The sequence below is a fragment of the Argiope bruennichi genome, chromosome 5 (assembly GCF_947563725.1).
Source record: "Argiope bruennichi chromosome 5, qqArgBrue1.1, whole genome shotgun sequence".
Taxonomy (NCBI): Eukaryota; Metazoa; Arthropoda; class Arachnida; order Araneae; family Araneidae; genus Argiope; species Argiope bruennichi.
Genome location: NC_079155.1, coordinates 4759471 through 4783549, shown reverse-complemented (window position 1 = coordinate 4783549; position 24079 = coordinate 4759471). Strand labels below are relative to the sequence as shown.

General features: G+C 27.1%; 1 protein-coding gene across 1 annotated transcript in view; it reads left to right on the top strand.

The window, feature by feature from the left end:
• Positions 1 to 410: 410 nt before the first annotated feature.
• The window catches only part of LOC129968936 (zwei Ig domain protein zig-8-like), a 419141-nt gene continuing 395472 nt past the window's right edge, over positions 411 to 24079 (top strand). Inside the window, exon 1 of the mRNA XM_056083298.1 lies at positions 411 to 1215. Within this exon, the coding sequence (XP_055939273.1) occupies positions 1077 to 1215 (139 nt within the window). The 5' untranslated portion in view covers positions 411 to 1076. The remainder of the gene's footprint in view (positions 1216 to 24079) is intronic.

The following is a 24079-nucleotide window of genomic DNA, read 5'->3' as shown; positions in this document are numbered from 1 at the left end:
CAAAGTTTTATACGCCTGCTGCTTCAGAGCCAATCTGATTTCATTCCTTCTCATGTATCTTTGGAATTAAATTTTCCCCTTGAGTTTTCTTTAAAAAAAATAGCAGCATTAATACGTATCGAATTTCCGTTTTATGCAAGTTATACTAATTGTTGAAAGGAAACGGAAATTTCCTTTCTTTCGAATTCGGGGTGACAGTGATTTAATTACCAGAGCAATCCGCGAAACCGATCGGACACTGGGGTTTTAGCGCCATCCATTTCCACCAGAACCAAAGGAAATATGACCGAACCAGAACTGCAACAGCATCCCATCACATGACCTCCAGGAGTCTTCAGTACCACGTGACGGTCGGAGAGCAGGGCGCAGTGCCCGATCCTGGGGCGCTTTACAGAGGCGCTGCCGTCGCCCCAGCCATCCAGTCGCTTAGATACACTGCTCTTTCCTGCCGCTCACCATCTATCTGCTCTCTGTTTTGAAGTTGGAGGAAAACTTCTTCTTTTATTCTTATTCGGGACTTGTCACTTTCGACAGCCGCCTTGCACGATCATAATAGATTTATGTTTGATCCAGAGAGATGATTGCATTTCTCTGAGATGAGTGAAGAGCTTTGATGATTGCCATTCTGCGTGGATTGTTTGGCATGTTTGATGAACAGCGCGTAAAACAGTAAGAGAATGAATGTTCCATTGGCGTAAAGGGATACTACTTTTCCACAGAATGCTCTGTAAACTTTTTATAATGTTCAAGTAAATACAGTGAACATTTTATAATAAAGCTGGAATCCCTGGAGAAAAATATTATAAATAAATTCCTAAAGAATCGCTAAAAAACTTGTTGAAGAAGTTTTAAATAATGGAAATCTTTCTTACGCTTCAGTGGAAAGTGGGCAAAGAAACAGTTCATGATTATTTTAATTTTATGAAATGCGATTTATGTCATTAATTCATTTGTGGAAATTGCAGTGAGAGTTATAAGTCTCTTAAACAGTATTACTTTAGGAGCTGTTTCGGTCGTACTGAATTTGTATAACTTTTCTAATACAACTAGTGTGCATTTCTTGAAACAAACTCAAAATGAAAAATAACCGATTAGATTGTTTGAACGGCTATTCCTTAAGAATGATAAACAGCCAGCGTTTCTCTAACATGTTTGTAACAATTTTTGGGATTATAGTTCTCAACATTGTCGCAAAGCAAGTCGAATCATCCACTGGTAAGTATTTTTATGATCGTTGTATAGAATGCCATTTATTAAAATGTTACAATGGTAAATAGAATATTTATTAGAATTTAGTTTTTTCACAGTAATATATTTTTTTTCGTATTTATTTGAAAATGTACTTTTCTCTGATTGTATGCAAATTCTTTTAGTGATTTCATGTGATGTCTGTCCAGACACATATTATCAAAACGATCTTTTTCATGTCTTTTACAAAAAAATAAATAAACATATGAATAATGCAGAAAAATCTACCATTTCACGTACAATAATTTATTCGAAGGAAAAAAAATGTTTTATTTATGTTTTAATATTTTCATCAAATCATTTTAAAAGCAATACTCTGATCGAAAAGGTAATTTGGTACCCGCTGACAAATAAAATAAATTATTCCAAATATTAATCAAGATTTATCTTGGGAAATTAAAAGAAATAAGGCAAAAAAAATCGACAAGGAAATAATGAAGCGTTTGAAAATATTTTGCTTATTTAAAAATTGAGATTTTTATAAATCTCTGTGAGAAATTATATGAAATTATTAATAAGCAATTAATGTTTTACTAATAATAGTATAGAATAAATAGTACTAATAATAATAACTAAATGAGTAATAAAATATTATAATAATAATCAATAACAATAATAATAAATGATATTAATAATAATAAATAGAATTATTAAAAATAATAATAGAATTCACATGAACAGGAATTTGTAAAGAAATAGTGCGCAATAGCATCGTTTATTTTCTTCTGAAAACGAAGAGAAATTAATTTACATTTAATTAAGAATTGAAGAAATTATTCCTAAAAAAGGAATTCAAATGGTCTAAAAATAAATTTAGAACCTTTCTTTAAAAATAACTAATGGTATCTTTAAACAAATCACAAGGAGAAATCAAGAAAAATTAATATTTCTCAAAGCATTTAGCTATACAATTTATATTAAGCTATATTTTTGGATGCGAAATTATTTTTCATTAACGCTTAACGTATCAGTTCACCAATATTATTTCACCTTGAAAATAAATCAATAATTAATTAAACCTGTTATCATTTACAATATTTCAATAGGACTGGTTTCTTGTAATGTGAAATCTATGAAGACTGCGTGATTGTAGGAATTAAAAAATCAAGAAACAGTGGTCATTATGAGAAATAAAAAAAATTATATAAATTATTAATCTTATAAAATAATTATTTTTAATTGAAGGAAAAACTAATATCTACGTGCATAAATATAATAAAATCTACTGAAGCAAATAGATTTTATTATATTTCAACATAAAACGAATTTTTTTCCCAAGTAACGATCTATAAAATAATAATTTGGAATTTATAAGAATCGTTTTAACTGTGTTTCAAATTAAATAAAAGAAGGTTCATTTGGAAAAAAGAAAAAAAAGTAAAGAATCTTTTATATTGAGATAAATAATAAGCATTCGGACTTAAAAACGCATTGTAAAAAAGTATAGTATATATTCCAACATACCGCTTTAATCCTGGATATTATGTTATTATTTTAACTTATTTTATTATTAATTTTTAAAAAATTATTATTAAGAATCTATGAAATTTTTTCTGCTTGTCTACATTTATTCAAAACACTAACGTGATTATGTAGCGTAGAGAAAACAATAATATACTATGAAATAATTCTATACAATTATTAAAAATAAATGAATCCTCTACTGTTCTATTATTTCGTATAGAATAAATTAAAATTTCACATAAAAATTTCTGCATTATTTTTAGTTTGCATTTTCGTAACTTCCATAAGTTCAGCATAAATTTTTAAATTTCTAAAAAATATATTAATTTTATTATAGATTAATATTTTAATGATATTTATTTAGAAATTTAAAATAATTTAACAAAAAATCTTGAAAAAGAACATTTCATTTATTAATTAGCGACGTCTTACTACTTTTCTGCAAATCTGACAATACAGAGCTTTGTTGAAAATTTTAATTTAAATTTTCCAAGGTAAAAGTGGCCAGGGAATAAAATTCATCTCATACAAAAATACCAATTATTTCAGAATTATTTTCAGATTTATATTTAATATAAGTTTATAGAAAATTTTCAATACTCTGATTAATCCATTAAAATTGAAAATGTAAAAAAAAAAAAAAAAAAAAAAAAAAAAAAAAAAAAACCCACATTTTCAATGAAAAAAAAAAACAAAAAAACAACAACGATAAATTCAATGTCTTCTAAAAGCATTAAGTTTTGAAAGACAATTCGGAACTAACAGCAGAGGTATTTGAATGATGCTTGCACTGATTTAAATTTTATTCCTACATAAGATAACTTTATGAGAATTTGAAAATTAAGGCATACTTAGAGTACGAATTACGTTGTAACAGTTGCTGACAGTTAATGCAGCAAGAGTATTTTAGGCGGGAATTAGTCCGGACGCAGAAGCCCGTTCCACTTGATTTACATACTCAGAGAACCATATAATCGCATTTGTTGCAGATAACATAATGGCATTGTAAACACGTTTGTGGAAGCAATTGTGCATATCTAGAGGCATTGCGTTCCAGTTACGCACACTCGAAGGAAATATGCAATAATCTCTTTTATTTCCCTTGTGGCAGCTGCATTGGAAGATTATAGTTGAAACAGCACAGAATCCACAAGAGAAGGAACATTTTGTTTAAATTCATTTTTTAAATAAAGCGAGATTTTTTTTTACTGCGGTTTTGTTGCACAATTGATCCTTGATTTAATTTTTTGCTAATTTCTGAAAAAATCAAATTCCATAAAAAAATAAACAAAATTATTTATTAAAATCATTATCGTTCATAGGATATCAAATATAACAAACGCAAAAAGTCTTTTTATTTTGAATTTAAAAAAGTAATTACGTTATCCGATTTCAAAAGAAAACAATTCTAAATTTTGTAGTGGTTCTAGAAATTTCTTAAATGCATTAAATTATGCGGACAATATTTTATTTTATCTGATCCTGCTAAAAAATTTGTAACATCAGGAATGGCTTGAGAAATTTTATTCAATCTTTTATAATAACACGCACCTTAAATGTAAATTAAACATTTTACAAGTATGAGGAAAATTGACCACTTCTTTTATTTGCAAAATATCTTTATATAATGCGGATTTCATTTACATCGAATTCAGTGAAAGGAAAAATGTACTTTTTTTCTGTTACTCAATTTCATTTTAAAAATATATCTTAACCACTTAGCTGCGGAATTTATTTTGTAAAGTCACGCATATACGTGATGACGCATATATGCATTGAAGACAATACAAAGGTTGCATAGTAAAGTTGTAAAAAATAATACTAAAACGAGTAAGATTTTATTTTTATTGGATAAAGATATAGCATAATATTTTATATATTTTTTATTGGATAAAATAAAACATCGATCGTGCCAGAACGAAGGTTTGAGTTGATGTGTATATATGTCAAACGCCCTTAAGTGGCTTATTTTTTTTTTAACTCGAATTTTAATTTTTTATTCATTTTAACTTTTTTACAATGTTAGCTACGAAGGACAATTTTTTTCATCTTAAAAATGCTTTAAAATGTACCCATTTTCTTAGATAGCACAGTTATAGCATTAATACAAATAAAACTTGATCAGAATTCTTCAATTATACAGATATTCTTGCATGTCTTTCAGCATTTGAAATTCTTACATGTTATGAGATTGTTGGCACATAGATAAAAATGTAGCATCAACTTTGGAGGTTCAATCGACAGTAAAAATCCGCTTATTTTAATTGGCGGAATGATTCTGCTGAGCTGATTAAACATTTATTCAGTAATTTATTTTGTTTGGCGAAAAGGCTAATATGGGAAAACTGAGGTGACAAGACTGGAATTAGTGAAAAGCATTCCTTGGTTGTACTTTAATCAATTACTGCGTGCATCAAAATGACAGATTTCAATTCTCATTATTATAAATATACTAAACTTATTACTTGAAAGAAAATGAAAGTGTTTTTCTGTTTTCGATTTATCTAAAGAAAATCCAATTTCAATTTGATTCTTCATGCAAAAAAACAACAAAAATATAGTAATTTCGATAACTTTAAATCAAACAATATGTACACAAAGTAAAGTAGAATTACGGAAAGATCCATTAAAAACTATACACACTTACAAACAAGCAATAGTGTATACAAGAAAAAGAAGTCTACAAGTAAAAGAATGAATATAGCAGAAAATTCAGAAACATTAATCAAAAATTCAATATTTTTGTAAATGATCACTTAATCCACACAAAAAGACTTGTATAACCCTTTATAAGGAATTTTACGTGATAAAAGGTTAAAATATGGCATTGTATAGCAAAATATGCACTTATATATTTTTCTTATGCATAGACTTATTTGCTTCCTCATGCTTTATATATTTTTCTTCTAATATATTTTCTTATATTTAATATTTCAATGTAAAATGTGAATTTTAAATATTCACTGTAAAAATAACAGCAAATTTTTAAAAAATATTTTCAATTTTTGCTAATTCGGAAGAAAATTCTTTTGTATAAAAGCATAAGGATGAAAGATTCGCGTTTCACTCGCAAAACGTAAGTAAAATTTGATCAGATACTTGTCTTATGAAGAATATATAAAGATAATTAGAGGTACAATCCAGAAATAAATAAAAGTAAAAAATGTTTTTTTTTCAAGCCAATAATTTATATCGTTTTTATTTCATAGGAATGCAATCAATGCAAAAGGAATCATTTAAAAAAACATTTAGAAAAGCAGTTTCAAATAAATATGAACTCCGAATCCTTTTTTCAAACGCAATTACTTACGATTCCTCATGTTGTTTTTCCGGAATATTTCATCAGCTTTCAATGTTCATATATTTTGCTTTAGTAGGAATATTTTAGCAAGAGAGAACTGTTTTATGTTTCAACAAGAATTTCTCACTCTATATCTTTTTCATTAATAAAAAAAAACAATATTTTCTACTATATTTTATTGCATTTTAAATATCTCTCTTAAATTAAGGATATATTTTTCATCTACGAACATTAAGTAACAAAATAAATAAGGATTTCAGCGAGTTTTAAATTTTTAATCTTAACTTGAATGATACTACAAAAAACTTCTCTAGAATTTACGACTGAGAAACATATTTTACGATATATATAATCCGATATAATTTATTTTTCGATTCAATAAATCTTTTTCCAAGCAAAAAAAAGTGTTCATAAAATTTATTCTACCATGTTATATATTTATATTAAAACTTTCAGCATTAAAAATTTCTAGTCCAGACTATTTTTCTTAGATCAAATTTATTATATTTTCATATATTTTGACTCGAGAGCGCAGTATTCCCTTTCTTAAAAATGCAATTGGAATATCATTCTCTTTTTTATCACGTTACATGGAATATTTTTTTCAATATGTATTTTTACATAAGAAATATAATATTCTTTAAAGATTTCTCCTTCAAGAAGTGATTGCATTTATTATCTTTTTTTTTTTTTGTAAAGTCAGATTTTAAATCTCCTCGAATTGCATTTGAAAACCCATTAAATATTTCTTTAGCTTCTGTAACAAAAGTTTTTAACTGCGTTTCTGCGTATTTGAAGATAAATATTATTCTTTGAAGAATTCATATATTTCAAACTGAAAATTATTTTTACATGTTAAGCGATTAATACATACCAAGTTTTCAGATATGTTTGAAAATATGATACAAAAATATATCTTATCTATTTAAAAATGATTCGGCATAGTAAAATTTAAATTTTATCTTTATTTTAAATCATATTAATGTTAGAAAAATTGTTACTAATAATTTAAAAAATTAAATTCTCAATGGAGTTCATTATAATATATTAAGAATGAAAATTTCTTATATTTTAAGAGGAATATATTAATTGGATTTTTTTAAGGATTACTGTATTTATAAGGAAAAATTATACACATGTAAATGTCTTAAATACAGATAACTTCAATTTGAATTTTTTTTTTCAACTTACGAAATACTATTATTTATTTTCGAGCTGACATTTGGCTTTCTTCCAATATTCATGTGGAAGTACGTTTACATATTATTCTGTCAAAATTTGTGGATTAAACGTTTTATCAAAAATATGTTTTGTATACAAGTCGGATAGTGCATTAAGTAGGAAGCATATAAATGTATTTACAAAGAAAGGATTATTATTTTTTTCTAGAATTTCACTCGAAGAATAATTTCAGTCATAACTAAAATCAATAAAAAAATACAGATATGATAGCTGTAAAATTCAAAATTCAAATAAGGAATAAAAAGCATTTTTCTGTTGGAACACCATGTTAGAAATTTAAGCCTAAGATTTTATTCTAAAATCAAATGTTCGTCTAATTGTGATTAATCCTAACATAAGAAGTTCTTATGTGTGCAATATTTCCCCAGAAATCATCCATCATTTGTATACCTTGATCCATTTATGCCTAGATTCAAACAAAATTAATTTTTCGAACACTTATTTGGAAATTAGCACATGTTTAAATATTGGCTGTCAGATAATACTTTTTATTTCAAGCACATATAATCTTTTCGTCTACAAACTCAAAGTGTTTTCAATTTTAAAAAAATGACTAAAAAATCATTAAATAAAATGAAAATCATCTCCTGATTTATCTATATGAGTTGATTCAAATGTTAACAAAATTGACTTGATAGACTTTATTTTGTTTCATTGAAAGGTAATATTGAAGTAATTACAAATAAGAAAGATATGTGGACGGTGTCAAAAGAAAAGTAATTTTCAAAATATCATTTCGATTTAAATGCAACTAGGCAGTGGCGAAAGTAATTAAAAATGCTTTGTCTTCAATTTTTCATTCACCTTTTATTTGTAAGATAATGTTTAATAATTAAACTTCGCAGTATAATTTTTCCTAAATTTTTATTTACTATACTTCGCATTTCTTTATCTGCTAGACATTCAGATATTTTATCGTCTTAGTATCGGGTTTTCAAAGCCTAAAATTTATCCATTCGGCAGCTGCATTTTTTAATACATAACCTTTCATCAATATACATATATTCAGTCTAAGCAAACATCGTGCTATAAATATTTTGAAGTAATTTATTCAGTCTATAAATATTTAAAGAAGTCTTCCGCATCTCAATACATTAAAAAACTGGTTTCATTTCATTGTTAAACTTTTCAGATACTATATTTAGCATCGCCAATGTTAAAGCATAAAATGTTAAATCAAGGCATTAGAAGCGTTATGCAAAATCATTTACTATGTTAAAATCAAACTGAAAAATTGTAAAAGTTGGCAAAATATTCATTAGAATCCAAACTTGTAAAATGCATTAAACCATTTAATATACCAAAATAGTATTTTTTGTTTAACTTTTGTTATTAGCAAAATATATCTGATCCAATAATTATGATTTTCACAGAAAGCCTTGATGGATGTAATTATTTAACTGGATGTTGCGAATTGGAAGCTGAAAATTCGTCTCCAGGGTTTCTATATTTACTGATAACAAGCTGAATTTAACTTTTATGCAGGTTTTTTTATGCAGTTCAGTCATATGGGATCAAATTTTCTTCCTTGGTTTTATGTTGAAGATTAGAGAGTGATGTATCAAGTCATAAGTATCATTCTCTTTACTATAGAAATTAAAAATTAAGAAACCGTTTCCATAATAGGATTATGTGGCTAATTCAAACTTTTGCGCAAATTACATCCGCTTAGAAATATCGATTTTTATCAAAATACAATACAATTAATTTAAATGTTATCAATTCAATCAATCAAGTGATCTCTTATTATGTAAAGCTCATTCATCATTGGGGATCATCAATGGTTTATTGTTCTCAAGAAGACAGTTTCGGAACTTTAAATTAAATAAATTAATAGCAATGATTGCAAAAACTAATAGCATTCAAAATAATCCCTTAAATATGTCATGTTATTTATCTTCTTCATGGACTTCAGCTTTTTTATATAATTGATTTTTAGACCACAAGAATTCCTATCTACCCCTTAAGTAACCAAGTTATTCTCACAATAACTCATTATTTCCAAGATTAGTTTGTCATTAATATTAAAATAGCCTACAAATGAACGCATCACAGTGTTCTAATTAGCAGAGGTGTGAGTTGAATACAAAGTCCAGTAGCACTGTTTATTTCTAACTATCGGAACAACTTGGCAGTTAACTATTGAAATGTTTCCCCTTTCCACTATTTACCTAGACTCTGGCACAATCAAATAGAGAAGCCCAGATTTAACAATGGCTGTAATTAATCGCCAGTTTGTAGGATTTAGCCTATTGTGGAGCTTCCAGGAGCTTCGTCTAATCAGTCAGACCTGGAAACGTACTAAACCTCTGTTAATCTGCTCTTGAACTGATGGGATTTAGCACTGGACAACGGCTAATTATGGTGCGAATGCAGGTTTTTCGTCTGTTAATTGGACATGGAATGGGTTTACTACAATTAAACCATTTTATTATCTGTTTTAAGCTGATTTATCTAAAGCATTTTGTTTTTCTCAGTTTGACGATGAACTGATTTTTGTTTGCCCGATAAAAATAACCCACTCTCAAGATTTGGCTGAGAAGGTTCCAACGTTAAATGTGCAGTAATTGTGTGATTGTGGAATATAACAGTTTGTTGAGCGGTAAATATTTAAATAAAAGCAGAGTAGAAACACTCCAATTGGATAAACGCATCAATTTCATTTTAAGAGTTTCACATCTGAAGTTTCAGCACGAATGTTTTAAATAAATCAGATCACATATAAAAATTTAACATTTTACCTACTTTCAAGCAACCGTGATTTTTGAATTTTTTAGCATTTAAAATATTAAAGACATCTAAATTAATTCAGTATTCTTAGAAATATGCTATTGCGTTAAAATCTCATTTGGGTTCTACCAAATGATTAGTATTAAAAACAAATAATGACAAAAATATCATAATTCATCACTTCAAAAGTAATAGATATAATTTGAATAACATATTGTGCATCTCTATAGATAGTTGCATATGAATGAATGGAAGACATTACCTGAAATGGGAGCATTTCTGTTATTTGAGCCTTAAGCATAAAATGTGTATATTAAATGAAAGAAATAATAGACTAGCTTTGTCATGGTGAACGTCGATTATTAATTCAGCTTTCATTTGTATGTTTCTTCCATCATTTCTAACTGAAGGAACATCACTTAAACGAGCGACGAAGTAAAAAAACGCATTTGAATATAAATCACAGAAACTGTAGCAGTGCTATCAAATGTTGGAAGTGTGTCATACATTAAATGATGATGTCATTATACATAATTATAAACACAAGAACATTTCTAAAATTTTAACTTTTAATCCATATCCAATATTTCTTTTGTAAAATAGAAGAGAAAGAACTGTGGACAGGATTTGATTTTTTTTTCAGTTCATTTTTGTAACTTTACCTCAGTCTCTCTTTTTTATGAAATATTTACTTTTAACGTATACAGGATAGTTATCACTGGAATAAGGAACTTTATAACTTTTAAAAAAAAATAATTTATTGATGCAAACGCAACATAATTTACAGTTATACAATTAGGAACATGAGGAACATATTTATAAAGAAGAAAAACAGGAAAAAATTATACTTTTAGCACTACGAATAAAAGTGGGTGTGTCAACATATTTTTTGCATTAAGATTGGCATAAAAGCAATAAAAAAGGAAAATGGAAACATAAAATTTTTCGAACAGTCCACAGGAAAGTTACACCAGCGATTTCTTCTTAAGATCTCTTCAATTACATATGACTTCTAGTTTATCCATTACAAAACACCGCACATTTCACATTTTTATATGAAAAAAAATTGTCTTCGGTTAATTCGATAACTATGCTGTATTTTAAATTTTCGACAATACTTACGAAATTAACAGTTTTCATTGGCTCTTTAATTTATCTCCATTGAAATATTCAGCTAAATAAATCAAAGCTGAAATGAACAGAATTTAAAACGCTGCTTTATATTTTAAATTAGGTAATTAAATTTAATGAAATTAATTTATTTCAAGAAATTCCAGTATATATTTGCAATGGAAATGGATACATTTGAAACTTCTTCGCAAGAAATATTTGTTCTGCTTTCTTCACCGTGCTGAGATAGAAATGAATTAGTTTTGATAAATTCTTATCGCAATAACACGATTGCAATTTCCTTAAACTGTGCGTTTATTTAACATTTATTGATATAAAACTACGGCGATTACTTACAATGAAGCTGGTTTAATTTAGTTTATTATATTAAAATTGATAGATGTCGGTGTTTTGTTAAACGACTTTCAATATTTGGTCATGTTCTTGTTTCGTATTCTTCATTTATTAACTTTGAAATTTGATTCTTTTGAATCCCGCTTCCTTCTATTAACTCTTCTTAGTACAAAAAGCAGTTATTTTTAGAACCAGAAAAGTTTTTTGTCTTAAAATAATTCAGTTTAGTTTACCTACATCGTGAATATAACTATATTTTAATTATTTTCGGACATACCTTTAGTAATGTCTCTTCCGAAGTTTAAGTAGACATATTTCGAAAGATTAAAAATGCAAAGTAAATAAGGAAATAATGAAAAAGTGTTCTTTAGTTCTCCACCAAATGATGCATTTTTTTTTAAATTTTAATTTATATTTAGTATTTTTTAAAGTCTATTTTAATATTTTTAACATTATATAGTTGATTAATTAATTAAATTCGTATGAGAATAAAGTTTATAAATGTTATTTCTATTAATTTCAAATTTATTTATTGCTTTGTATGGAGATTGCATATTTCACAGACATTCTGAAGCTATGTTTGAAACTGAAGAAACAGTTTTCGAAATAATCATTCAGAGCGAAGTGAAATTTACGTAAAATAGAGGCATAAAAATTCATCACAATAATATGATATCTATATTGCACATTAAGTCAGAAATCCTTAATTCTGAAAATTTGAATTTGTCATCAGGTGCTATAAATTATCAACATGTCTACCCGGAACAAATGCAAGTGTTTTGAGGAAGAAATGAAGTTTTTTAAGTACAACTTTTAACTCAGTTTTACAGCACACAATCTATATAAATCTCAAACATATTTCACATTCACCATCATAATACAAAAAAAGAGACATAAAATACAGTTAATTTGTGAAATATCAATCGATATTTCAATGTCGTTTTCAAGACAGATCTTTTCAAATTAAAGATTTCAAATTTTCAGATTAATTTTAAAGAATAGTAATGCATTTTTTGATAAATAAAACTATAAAACGGTATAGAAAATGTAAGCAAAAAAAATAGCCTTAACTATATATTGATCAAATCAAGCAGGGTGGTATAAAAAAATGCATTTCGGAAACTTTTATAAATCTGATTTTTTAATATAAAGATTTAATATAAAGATTCTGAATGCGTTATGACTCGATGCCAAAAATTTGACAACCATCATATGGTAATTGAGCCCTTTCGACGTAAAGCCGTCAGTTTTCCTTTCATATACTCATTTAATCTTTTTTGATATCTAGAGCCTTAAAAGGAAGGATTTCAGAGTTCATGAAAATACTTTGGATAGCTTTTGTAAAAATATGCTAAATAGATACATGTTTTCCAACTATGCGGTACTTTATTCATCATCTGTGTATTTGGATCATATATTAAGTCATCAAGTTTAATTAATGTCTTTTCTTCATAAAATATGTCTGATAAATTTTAGCAGGAAAGAAATTTAGCAGAAAATGTGCCTAAGAAAGTTTTGGACGGAAATATATTACCAAGATGTTCATTCACAAACCAAAAATATATGATCACAAAAGGAAGGATTTCTAAAATATATTTCTTCTTTTATTCTTAACGAAATGAGAAAAATTATATGCCAGATATTAACACAAAAGTTCAAGGTTCTGTAACACAACTTTAAATGAAAGTTTTTTTTCACAATAATTGTTAATGTTTTGATAAATAAAACATATTGCATACTGAACAAGGCAAAGGTTCGATCGAAATTTTGTACTAATTTTAACAAAATAAAATCCATATTATCTTGCAATTCAAAGCATTTTCCCATAAATAAATACGAAAAATACAAAAGGCCACATTTCTCTAAATAATAAATATTTTATGCCAATTAACTGACAGCTAACAAAAAAAAAAAAAAAAACTGTACAAAAATAACATAACAAACAAAAATTTCTATTTTGCCCGTATAGTAATTTTTTACAAACTACAATATAAATTTTTTCACCATATTTTTCCACAAAAAATATTGATTAAAAAAAGAAGAATTTTTCTGTATTAAATATTAAATCATTGATTATAAAGTATATGCATCAAAATATGTAATGTACCAATTTTAAAATTATTTTTCTGTAATCAATTAACTTTTCTTTAAAGCAAGATGACATTTATTTTAAGTCTCAGTTTAAATGTCGTAGATAAGTATTATAGTTAGAAAACTACCAGAAAACTTATATTATTGAAATATTACAGCTTCCATAACAAAACTGACATTCCAAACATATACTGACATTAAATAAAAAGCTAATTTAATTTTTCGCGAAAGTTAATTTGGTAATGTTTATAAAAATGTCATTAATAATTGAAACTAGTTTCATTATAATTTCAAAAGAGTTTATTGATTTTGTTCTGATCATGAATGTTTTTAGTGATTAGAAGTGTGTTTATGCAAACTATTATTTGTCTTTAAATATATAATTATGTTTGCATCGCAAAAATAAACTAGCTTCAAGGGATTGATTTCTCTGTGAATCACTGAATAGAAATAGATTTCTTTTGACTGTAGGATAGTTGTGACAGAGATTTCATTTACTTTGAAATCCCGTATACAAAGTCTTGATGAATACTCCCAGTACGGATTTCATTAATCAAAGCTGTTTGTACCCAGGATAATGAGGTCCTAATTTAGTGTCCAGCGTCAAAATTATATCAACAAAATTGCGGCACGAAAGTCCGTCGTACGAAACTCGAATGTGATCAGAGCAACACCACTTAGTCCGTAATGGATACGCTTTTCCCTCGACAGCTCTCCTGAATATGTTAACAACGGGGGAGAGTCATATGTAAGTGACAACAACCCCGTGCAGGAGTAAGCATGCGATTACTTGCTTATATGCAAATTTTCTGCTGACAATCCCCCTTGAATGGATAATGTTACACGCTAACATAGGCTACTGCTTTTGTATACAAATGTTGGGGAGGGGGGCTGCCTCCATTCGATTGAGAAGAGTAGAGGTTGTGGAGGCGACTTTGGATTATGACTCTCCGATCGAAATTATTTAAATTTCGATTGCAGTTAAGAGATTGGCCTGCTGTATTTTATTCTATATCGCTGTCATATTTTCTTCTATTTTTTGTCCGCAAAGTATCTGAAATTTTAATAGAATGAGTTATTAAATCATTTAAATGCTTCTGTATTTATTAGAAATTCACGAAATTACATATAGAAATCAATTTTACTCTCTTGATATGATCATTTTATGCCTTTCTATCACTGATGCTGCTAAATTTTTATCCATTTAAATATTGATTATATTTTAGAATTTCTCCTCATATTTCTTTCGATGACTTCTTTAAAATGATATAATTTCATCTATTGCTTGGCGCAGCATGGCTCTTGCATGGCTCCAGGCTTTTACGCCAGAAAACCCCAAACAAATAAAAAAAGAAATATCAGATGTTTCTTCTATTGAAAGATAGATTCATCATAAATATCCAAAAGAGATCTTTCAGCCCTAAATTAGAACAGGTTATGAAGTGCCTTTCATTTTATTTATATTTGGACTTTCAAATCGGGAAATATAAAGTTAGATGGCATTTTATTTTCCCTCTTACTCCGGTCATGACATGAAATTCAGCTAATATATGTACAATTTCAATAAGGATAAACTATATTTTCCCCATTAGTTTATGCGGAGAAAAGTAAATTTTTGCACTTTATTACTTAATATATATGATACATATTACTTAATATACTGGCTGAGAAAGAAATTAAAAATAAAATATAAATGCAATAAACCAACAAATTAAAGAATATTTATGCAAATCAATCTGTCCTAATTTATCAACGGAACGACAAAAATATGGCTTTAAATTATGTATTGGTTGAATATCTACGCAGTAAACCATTTTATAATGTCTGATCAGATCTTTTTATTAAACTGTTTTGAAGTTCTTTATAGTGTTCATCTCTACTGTTTTAGTAATATCGCTTGAAGATAAAATAAACAAATACAAAACCTTAATTTCAAATTAAGGTTTTGTTTCGAAAACACAATTTTTGATTCGTTTTACTTGTGAAAATGTATACCCAGATTTTATTTCAGATTCTTAAATTTTCACTCATTTTGTTTTGCTTCTTCGTTACTATAGATGTCTTTTAATAAAATATTTATGAATGAAAATTGGATTACAAAATGTTTTTGTTTATTGCGGTGATGTCAATTTTCTTGAATAATTTTGTTCTTATTTTTCAAATTGGTGTTCTTTTTTAATCTGAACATAAAATTTCTTATGATTAAAATGGAATTTTTATTAATCATTTTAATGACTAGTTTAATTTATGCGATAAGCTATTCATATTTATTTTAACTGCATTTAGAATAACTGTCGCAAGCTGATATTTAAATTTATAGAAATATACAGAAAATCAGTCTTTTTTTTAAATGATCAAAAAATTATTCAATATCCTTCCATTATAATCGAGATGCTTTTTGCTTGTTTAATTATTGTTTTGATGTTTGTGAAGATATTCTTACAAAAACCATTAAGAAATATTTTCTGCAAGCTATATGTTAAAAACTACTAAAAGCAAACGTTAATATTCATTCAAATATTACATAAATTAGAAAACTATTTAGAAATAAAAGAATTTTTCTAAATAATAAATTAGTTCTTTAAAAAATGTTTCAAAGTCAAAAATTTAGCTGCATACAATTTGATATGAAAAATATTTAGGCACTTGTAATAAAGACAATGGATGAAAGGTTTCGCTGCTATTAAATGGCTTTTAAATCAAATGAAGAGATCACTTTCGTTCATTTATTTAAGTATTTATAAAACATTGGGAATATTTGAAGAGCATTTCCTCCAAATCAGTAAATTAATAGTTTTACTATCATCATTTTGATAATATAATACTTTCACTAATGAAATTTATGTCAACACTATTGTTATCAAAATGGAAGGTAATACATTGAGAATCAAGATTTTTTTACAAAGAAACATTTAATAAAACGTATTCTTTATCATCGTATTATTGAGACACATACATCTATATCCACTACACAAAAAATTACTGAGGCTGAAATATTAGCATATTAAAGAATATTATTTGGAATATATTATACCAAAATTTAATTTTAAATTTTTTTTCCCTCTCTTCTATCTGAATTTCTCTATTTATGTGAAATAGACAAAGATTTATAAAGATTATGAAGGAAAAAAAATAATACATACGCCTATTTAAATTAAAGAAACACCTTCAAGATTTAATCGTTAAATATTATTCTGATTAATGACTTCAGATCATTTACTATATATATGGAAAATTATTTCTTATTCTTTAAAGTGATGAATTATTTAAAATACTGCTTTAAATTCATATCAAAAACATTGTACAAAATCGCTATCAAAAGAAAAAAAATGAAGGGATCCTTTGAACCCTTCCTATCAGAATATTTTTTTCCCCTTCATCGTTTTTATGTGACGCACAGCGGAAGATTTTGCACTTCAAAGACACAAAAATCTCGCGATCGCTTACAAATTGCTGATTCACTGTTTATATTCCCAAAGGGTCTTAGAACGATTTCCCTTATTTTTGCTTTTTTTTTCTTTCAACCAGAGTTGCTCGTTTGAGAGTTTTAGTTCAGTGATTCGAGCTTTTTCATAACCTTGCATATATATTTATATACATCTGGTAAGTTTCATGCTTTTGTATTTCGCCTAGCTTATCGCGCCAGGAGAGCTAGATAGGTTATGTCTCAACCCCGTAGAAATAAGCAAAAAGCAACATAACTTGGATCTGCAATTTTTCATCCTTTTTTTTTTTTTTTTTAAAGAATAAAGGGCGAAAAAAAGGGTTTTTTTTCAGCTTCTTCTACTTTGTTTTCGACTTCTGTTTTTCTAGTGCTTTGAATTTCTTTTATAAGCGCCTCTGAGAAATGAAAATTCATGAGAAAGAGCGCTACTTGGAAAATTTATGCGGTTAAAGAGATTTCAGTGAAAATTCTGCTGCTGTGAGGAAACCGTAGTTGAAAAGAAACGATGTATAAAAATGCATTTCAAGGAAAACGAATACTTTTTCCAAAATGCATGAAAGGATTTTTCCATTTGCCTCAGTTGTGTTCTTTACTGTTTTCGTACCTCTACAGACAAAACTGCTGTTATAAATATTAAGATTTTTTATTGTTATTCTTAGTAGAAATTTTTCATGTCAGGTTACATCCCCTTTTTATGTGTCTGTTATTTAATAAAGGCGTTGAGCTATTTCAGTAGCCCTGGCGGCTCTCTCTTTTTTTTAAATCATAACTAAAATTGTAATATTTCATGGTCTTTTACATTTTTTAATCATAATACTTTCTGTTTTCTCTGAATTTTGGGGAATAGTTTTCACTTTTTAATGTTGACAAACATCTTTACCTTTGTCCGGGTATCTTTCACCAGGAAGTTGACAGCTAGAGAGAAAAAAAACATTGCAGTTACTTTGCAATTCATTGTATATCTTTGTAACTGCGTCCAGTAATGATACAACTTCTTTGCTTGTGATTAACACAAAGAAAATTGCAAAAAATGGTGGAGAATGACTGTCATTAAAAGCTTAAAAAATTTTAATGCAATGTTTTTCAAGTTTTTTTATGATGGCAGCTAAATTTTAATGATTACTTTTTACGAATCAACAGAAAATATGTGATGATTTTAAATGTTAAAATCAGAAATAAATGCTTGCAGTGCATAATCCTGTTAGCCAGCTGCCTACCTTCTGTCCCAACATTCTGCCTAATAAATTTTTGTAACATTTTTAGCCTTAAAATTTGGAGCATTTGTTCAGATAAAAGATATCTAAAACTTTAATAGTTTTCCATTCAAAACTCAGTTTATTATGTAATTTTTTTTATTATAAGATCTTTCACCAATCCTCCCATTATGTCGATATGATAATAATTGATTTTATTACAAATTATTAGCAAAATCTCCTGAAAGTAAGAGGTTAAACAAAGTTACGATCTAAAGGATATCAATAAAACTAATCCAATCTAAGTAAATTTTATTAGACAGTTTTTTAAAACTAAATTCACATTCATAAATCTCAGCGCGTTTTAGCAAAACAGTTCATTTTTTTTCGAAATAAATTTGCATAATTAGCAAATACAATTTTGATTTAATGTAGAATAGCACAAACATTATAAAAAAATGTTTCGGTTAAACTTTTTTCGCAAAAAATTATAAAATATGAATCGTAAATTCATATATGAAATAATTATAGTGAATTAAGGAAATATATTTTTTTATTTTCTCATGATGGGAGCCTTTTTTAGGTTATATTTCTAAATTGGGAAAGTCAGCTTAACAGTACCGCTTTTCTGACATTGTGAACAAGCACACTATCTATAATCAATTCAGTTAATGATGTATTTTTATTAATTTAAACTTCATTTTATTTATATGCGTTATTGTTTCAAAAGAAATTGCATCTCCTCTTGCAGTAAGTCATCTTCAATCGTTACTATGTATTGGCTTTTATCGTTTGTTTTAGCAGATGAAAAGGAAATTCGATTTATACATCGGAAGTGATACTTTATTGAATATTGGACCAATAGTGAAGAAGCAGAATACAGCTCATTTGTTAGAAATAAGAAATAGTTCGTTTATACTACAGCTCAAATAAAACAGTCTCTAAATAATAGAATTGATTGGAGCGACTTTTCATAATATGTATCTTTTCTTTTGCTAGATCTGAAATTCCAGTTATTGCCGAAAATAAAGATAAATACTTTGTGTGTATTTATTCATTGACAACAACTTAAATCCAAGTATATATTTGTTTTTAATATTAATGCTAAAAAATTTCAATAATATATTGAATATACGTTTCGAATTTTGTAAAGTAAATAAATTTTTCTTTTTCATAAATATTCATGTTATTGTTATTTGTTTTTCTCTGATTAGATCAAACATTATTTCTTTCAAACAGTTAGAACGTTTTTATTTATTTATTTATTTATATAATCAACATTTAGTGATTGTTGCTTTATTTAACCAACAGACTACCTTTTGGCGCAATTTTAGTTGATATTTTGTCGATTTTACGTTCCTTTTCTTCCGTATTAGACTTTTGAAACTTCATATAGTTATGCTTTTGCTACACACAGAGGCTAATGTCTAGACTACTGAACTGGAGTGTTACATGCTTGAAAGCTCATTTCGCCAGTTAAGAGCCACATATGCTGGAGATGTTTATGCTAAACCTCATGTTGCTGGTCAATGTTCTCCTGTCGGAATTACAAGCACTTCAGCCAGAAGTGGCTGAAAGTTACAGGATTCGTTTAAAATAGTAATAATGTGCCTTCCAAGCTGAACCTTAATATAATGAAGAATTAAAAAGGACAATGCACTATTTAAACATTTTTTGAAATAATTGTTCAATCAGTTTTATGTTGGCCCCATACTAGTGTCACTTAATGTAATGGAATAAGGAAATATTAACTTTAAGATTCCATAACATATAAATAATTATAGCCTACTAAATGCTAATTGTAGTCTCAAAACAAATAATAATTAAAATAAAAAGTAATTCCCAACAATTAAAAATAAATCTGTATTTTGTTAAACTAATTTTAATCAGTTTTCACTTTCAATTAGAAAAAAATCCATGATTCTTATTGTGAAAATTTTGTATTTAATATAATAATTTACATAAAAGCGTATAAAGAGAAACTCATAAAAGTAGAATTCTTGAGGGCGTTTTGGAAATATTCTGTGTTCTAAAATATTCTAAATATTTTTTGGAAATATTCTAAAATATAAGAAGCTGTATAGTTCCGAAACTTGAGTATTTCTTATTACTTCAGGTGATACCAAATATTGCATTATTTTTCGCGCTAAATTAAAAGCAGTTTTCTAAATAAGGAAAAAATGTGCTCAATACCTCCTAAAGTTACAATGTCAACCACTTTAGTTCATTTTATTTTAGTTCAACCATTTAATAACTAGATTTATTTATCTCAGCTACGTTTGCATCTTTTTTTGAAGCAACACAAGGATTGATTTCGGATGGACCTAAATATTTTAACTGAGATCAGTAGCAAGCACCCCGAACAGTGCGCATAATATCAGAGGGAAGATATCTGATACCGACAATTTTAACTGCCCCTAGATCGCGTACAAGGCAATGTTTAAATACATAGAGTGTCAAGCTGGGAAGCCTCATTTCCAGAAATATTTTAATACATCTACTTTCAATTTTTTTCTTCGAATACTTCCATGCAGTAAATTCAAATGCTTTAGGGAAAAAATAAATAAGTCTTCTTAAGGCAAATCACGAATGAAAAAAATAAAAAGATGAAGGGTTTTTTTTTCTATTTATTTAAATTTTTGTTTGGAGTTTCATTTTAAAAGTGGCATTTAAAATTCTCATTTCTTCATAACGATTGATTTTTCAAGTGCTCATGTAAATAAAGCATTATTTTTATAATCGAAATGTAATGGAACCCTAGAGTATAAACTTGTTTGACCAACTAATCTATGAATGAATTTGAGCATTTATTGATATTTCATTTCATACAGAATAAGCGACAATGATACTTGAGATGCTATAACTATTCAAGTAATTATTATTAGTTATATATTGATAGTTTTTGCATAATTTTAAGTTTAACTACCAGAAATTCTATGCAGAAATAGGGCCCAGCATTGTGAATCAAAATTTAATGTTTTTATCTTGCGTGAATATTCAAAAATATAATTAAATTAATTAAAATTTAATTCTTCTAAAAATAAATTTATTACTAAATTTTATGAAACATTAATATGCTAGTTATATATAAAAGCTCTTAATACTGAAGAAAGAAAAGGGTTGAAGAAAAGGCTTATTTATGCACATAAATATAGTGAAGTTAAAATTATTTTTTTCTATAACACTTTGTTCTTAGATTTCATTGGGGGAACTATCAATGAAATAAAGAAGATATGAAAGGGAAAGAATTCCGTAATGAACGGATATATAGTTGGAATGATTTGATTTGATTTATATGCCTAATTTATTATTTCATTTCCAAATATTGCTTTTATCTTAATAACGTTATCTTTATAACGTTCCCAAAGATACAAAGATTTAAAAAAGCTCAATCTTTATGATGAATTTGTAAAATGGTCCAACATTTAGTAATAAGAAAATTTTTCTAAATTCATTTTTTATCTTGCCTAAAAGCAAAACCTTTAAAGTGTTTTTATTCCATTAACGCTTAAGGCGGAAAAATAAGTTTTAAACACATATCATTGAGATTTTTGAAACACATTTTGCATCCTATTTATAGATGTCTTCAGTTCCAATAATTGTCATCCTAAAATTTCGCAAGTAACATTGAAATTATTTGGTGTTTATGACCCCGAATATGTTACTATATAGTTTATTAACTTCAACGGAAATATAGTCTTAAATTGAAATTAAGACTGGAAGTTGATTACGACAAATAAAAATTATAAATAATTTTTTTCAAAAGAGCTGCACTCATTCTATAGATCACATTCGAAAGGAAAATATATAAAAACCCATCAAGGAAAATCAAAATACGACTTCAAGCAGAACGAGATTAAAGAAAAGGGTGCATTTTTTAGGTGTGTTTCTTCAGCTTTTCTTAATTTAAATATACAATTCGTAGAACATTGAATTTCCCTTATTCCATGAACGCAATCTTCCATTTTTTTTTATAAATAAAACGAATGCCAACGGAATTAAGGTATCTGGATAACAAAGACAATTTTTTAAAGTAATAAATTATAAATAAATATAAATAAAATTCCAAAAGTAACATTTCCTAAAGTTAAAATAGCATGCCGGGAGAAGAAAATAAATGAGATATATGAGACTAAAATTATATACACACACGCGCAGAATGAAGAAAAAAGTTCAACAATTCTTGGAGGAAATTATGTGAAATGAAATGGGCTTAGTCAAAAGAAGTTCCGCGTTTTTTCCTCCCTTTATTTTTAACCTTTAAAGCTTTTCTAGTTTCTTTTTTCCCCCAGTACTCTCTGTCTGATTGGGTTACATCGTTGGTAGCAGAAAATGAGAAAGACAAAGGAATTTTAATGTGTATTCTGAGAAAAAGTGCACGAATAATAATTTTATTTCTGACAAACAATTCTATTTTTTTTTTATTTCTGTCTTTTAAACTTAGGGGATTTTGAATAATGTTGGCATCCTGAAAATAATTGAATTTTTCTATAAAATGTATTGTTTTTTTATATTGGGAATGATTATTGTTTGAATTAATAAATATTCTGGAAAACCATGATTTTCATATTAGTCAATTTTCTTTTAATGGTTTCGCATTTTAAAGCAATTTTAGGAAGGAAAATATCATCAAACTGTCCTTCGAAGGTCAACTAATATTTTCATCAATAAGAGAAAAAAGATATTCATATAATACAATGTACGAATTGTTTGTAAATCTCAAAGTAAAGATATGGATAATACTCTTAAAAAATCAGTATTCTATAGCAAGAAAATGTGTTACATGAAATTATATGCATACAGAATAAGCGGTCATACTAAACAGAGTTATGATTATAAGTGTTGTTTTTCACACTGGTTTTCTTTTTATCTTTTCACTAATTTTTAAACAAATGTTCAATACAATTTCTTTTTCCTAAAACTAAAAAAAGTAAAATAATAACTTATTTTGTTGAATTTTAATAAGATATTTTAAGAGTTTATATCCCTATGTATTCTATTATTTACTCTACGTGAGATAATCTGATCCTCTTGTACAAGCAAGTTGTTGAACAAATCAATGAATGATGATGGACTTTGTATCAATTCCCCCCCCCCGAGATTAAAAATAAAAATTAAAAGAATATTTGGACAAAATTCTTTTGATTTAAAAAAAATTATTCTAAAAACTTTTTCAGAAATGAAAACTGAATTTTTCAGAAGAATTAACAACATAATTTTCCCTTTAAAAATTGGGACAGTTGCATTTCTACAGTAGGCATGCATAGAGGGTTATTTCTTGCAAAACAATTTCTGTAATAATCCGTAACTCCTAACCATTTTTATTATTATTTTAGAAACTGAATAGAAAGTGTTCGTCCAATATAGTTCTTTGTATATGTCATAAGGTAAGATTTGCTTCGACAAGGAAAAGTATATCTCATTCTTAAACATACCGAATGCTCATGGTTCAATTGAATCTTCATGAAAAGGAAAGGTTCTTTCAGTTTGAAATCTTTAAAAAGTTAATAAATGAATATGCCTTAAAATCTATATATGCTGTAAATATATGCATAATAGCGACTGGTCATTTCATACCATGTTGCATTAATCTAAAATTAAATCGATTTTATTATCTTTTGAGATTCAGTAATCTAATACAAAATTATTGCACGATAGTTCATAAAATGTAATTCCTTTTTTTAAATCAGATATTTTTTCATGTTTACACATTGAGGACTTCGCAGAACTTGTTTATTGATAAAATAATCAAAAACAGAATAATATAACAATTTTTAAGAAAAACTGCAAATTCCTTTTGAAATAGAAAGTTAAAACATCAAAAATCTCCTAATGAAAACATTCAACGTTTTCTTTCCGTTTTATTTTCTTTTTGCTTTTTACTTTTCTTCAGCGGCTTTC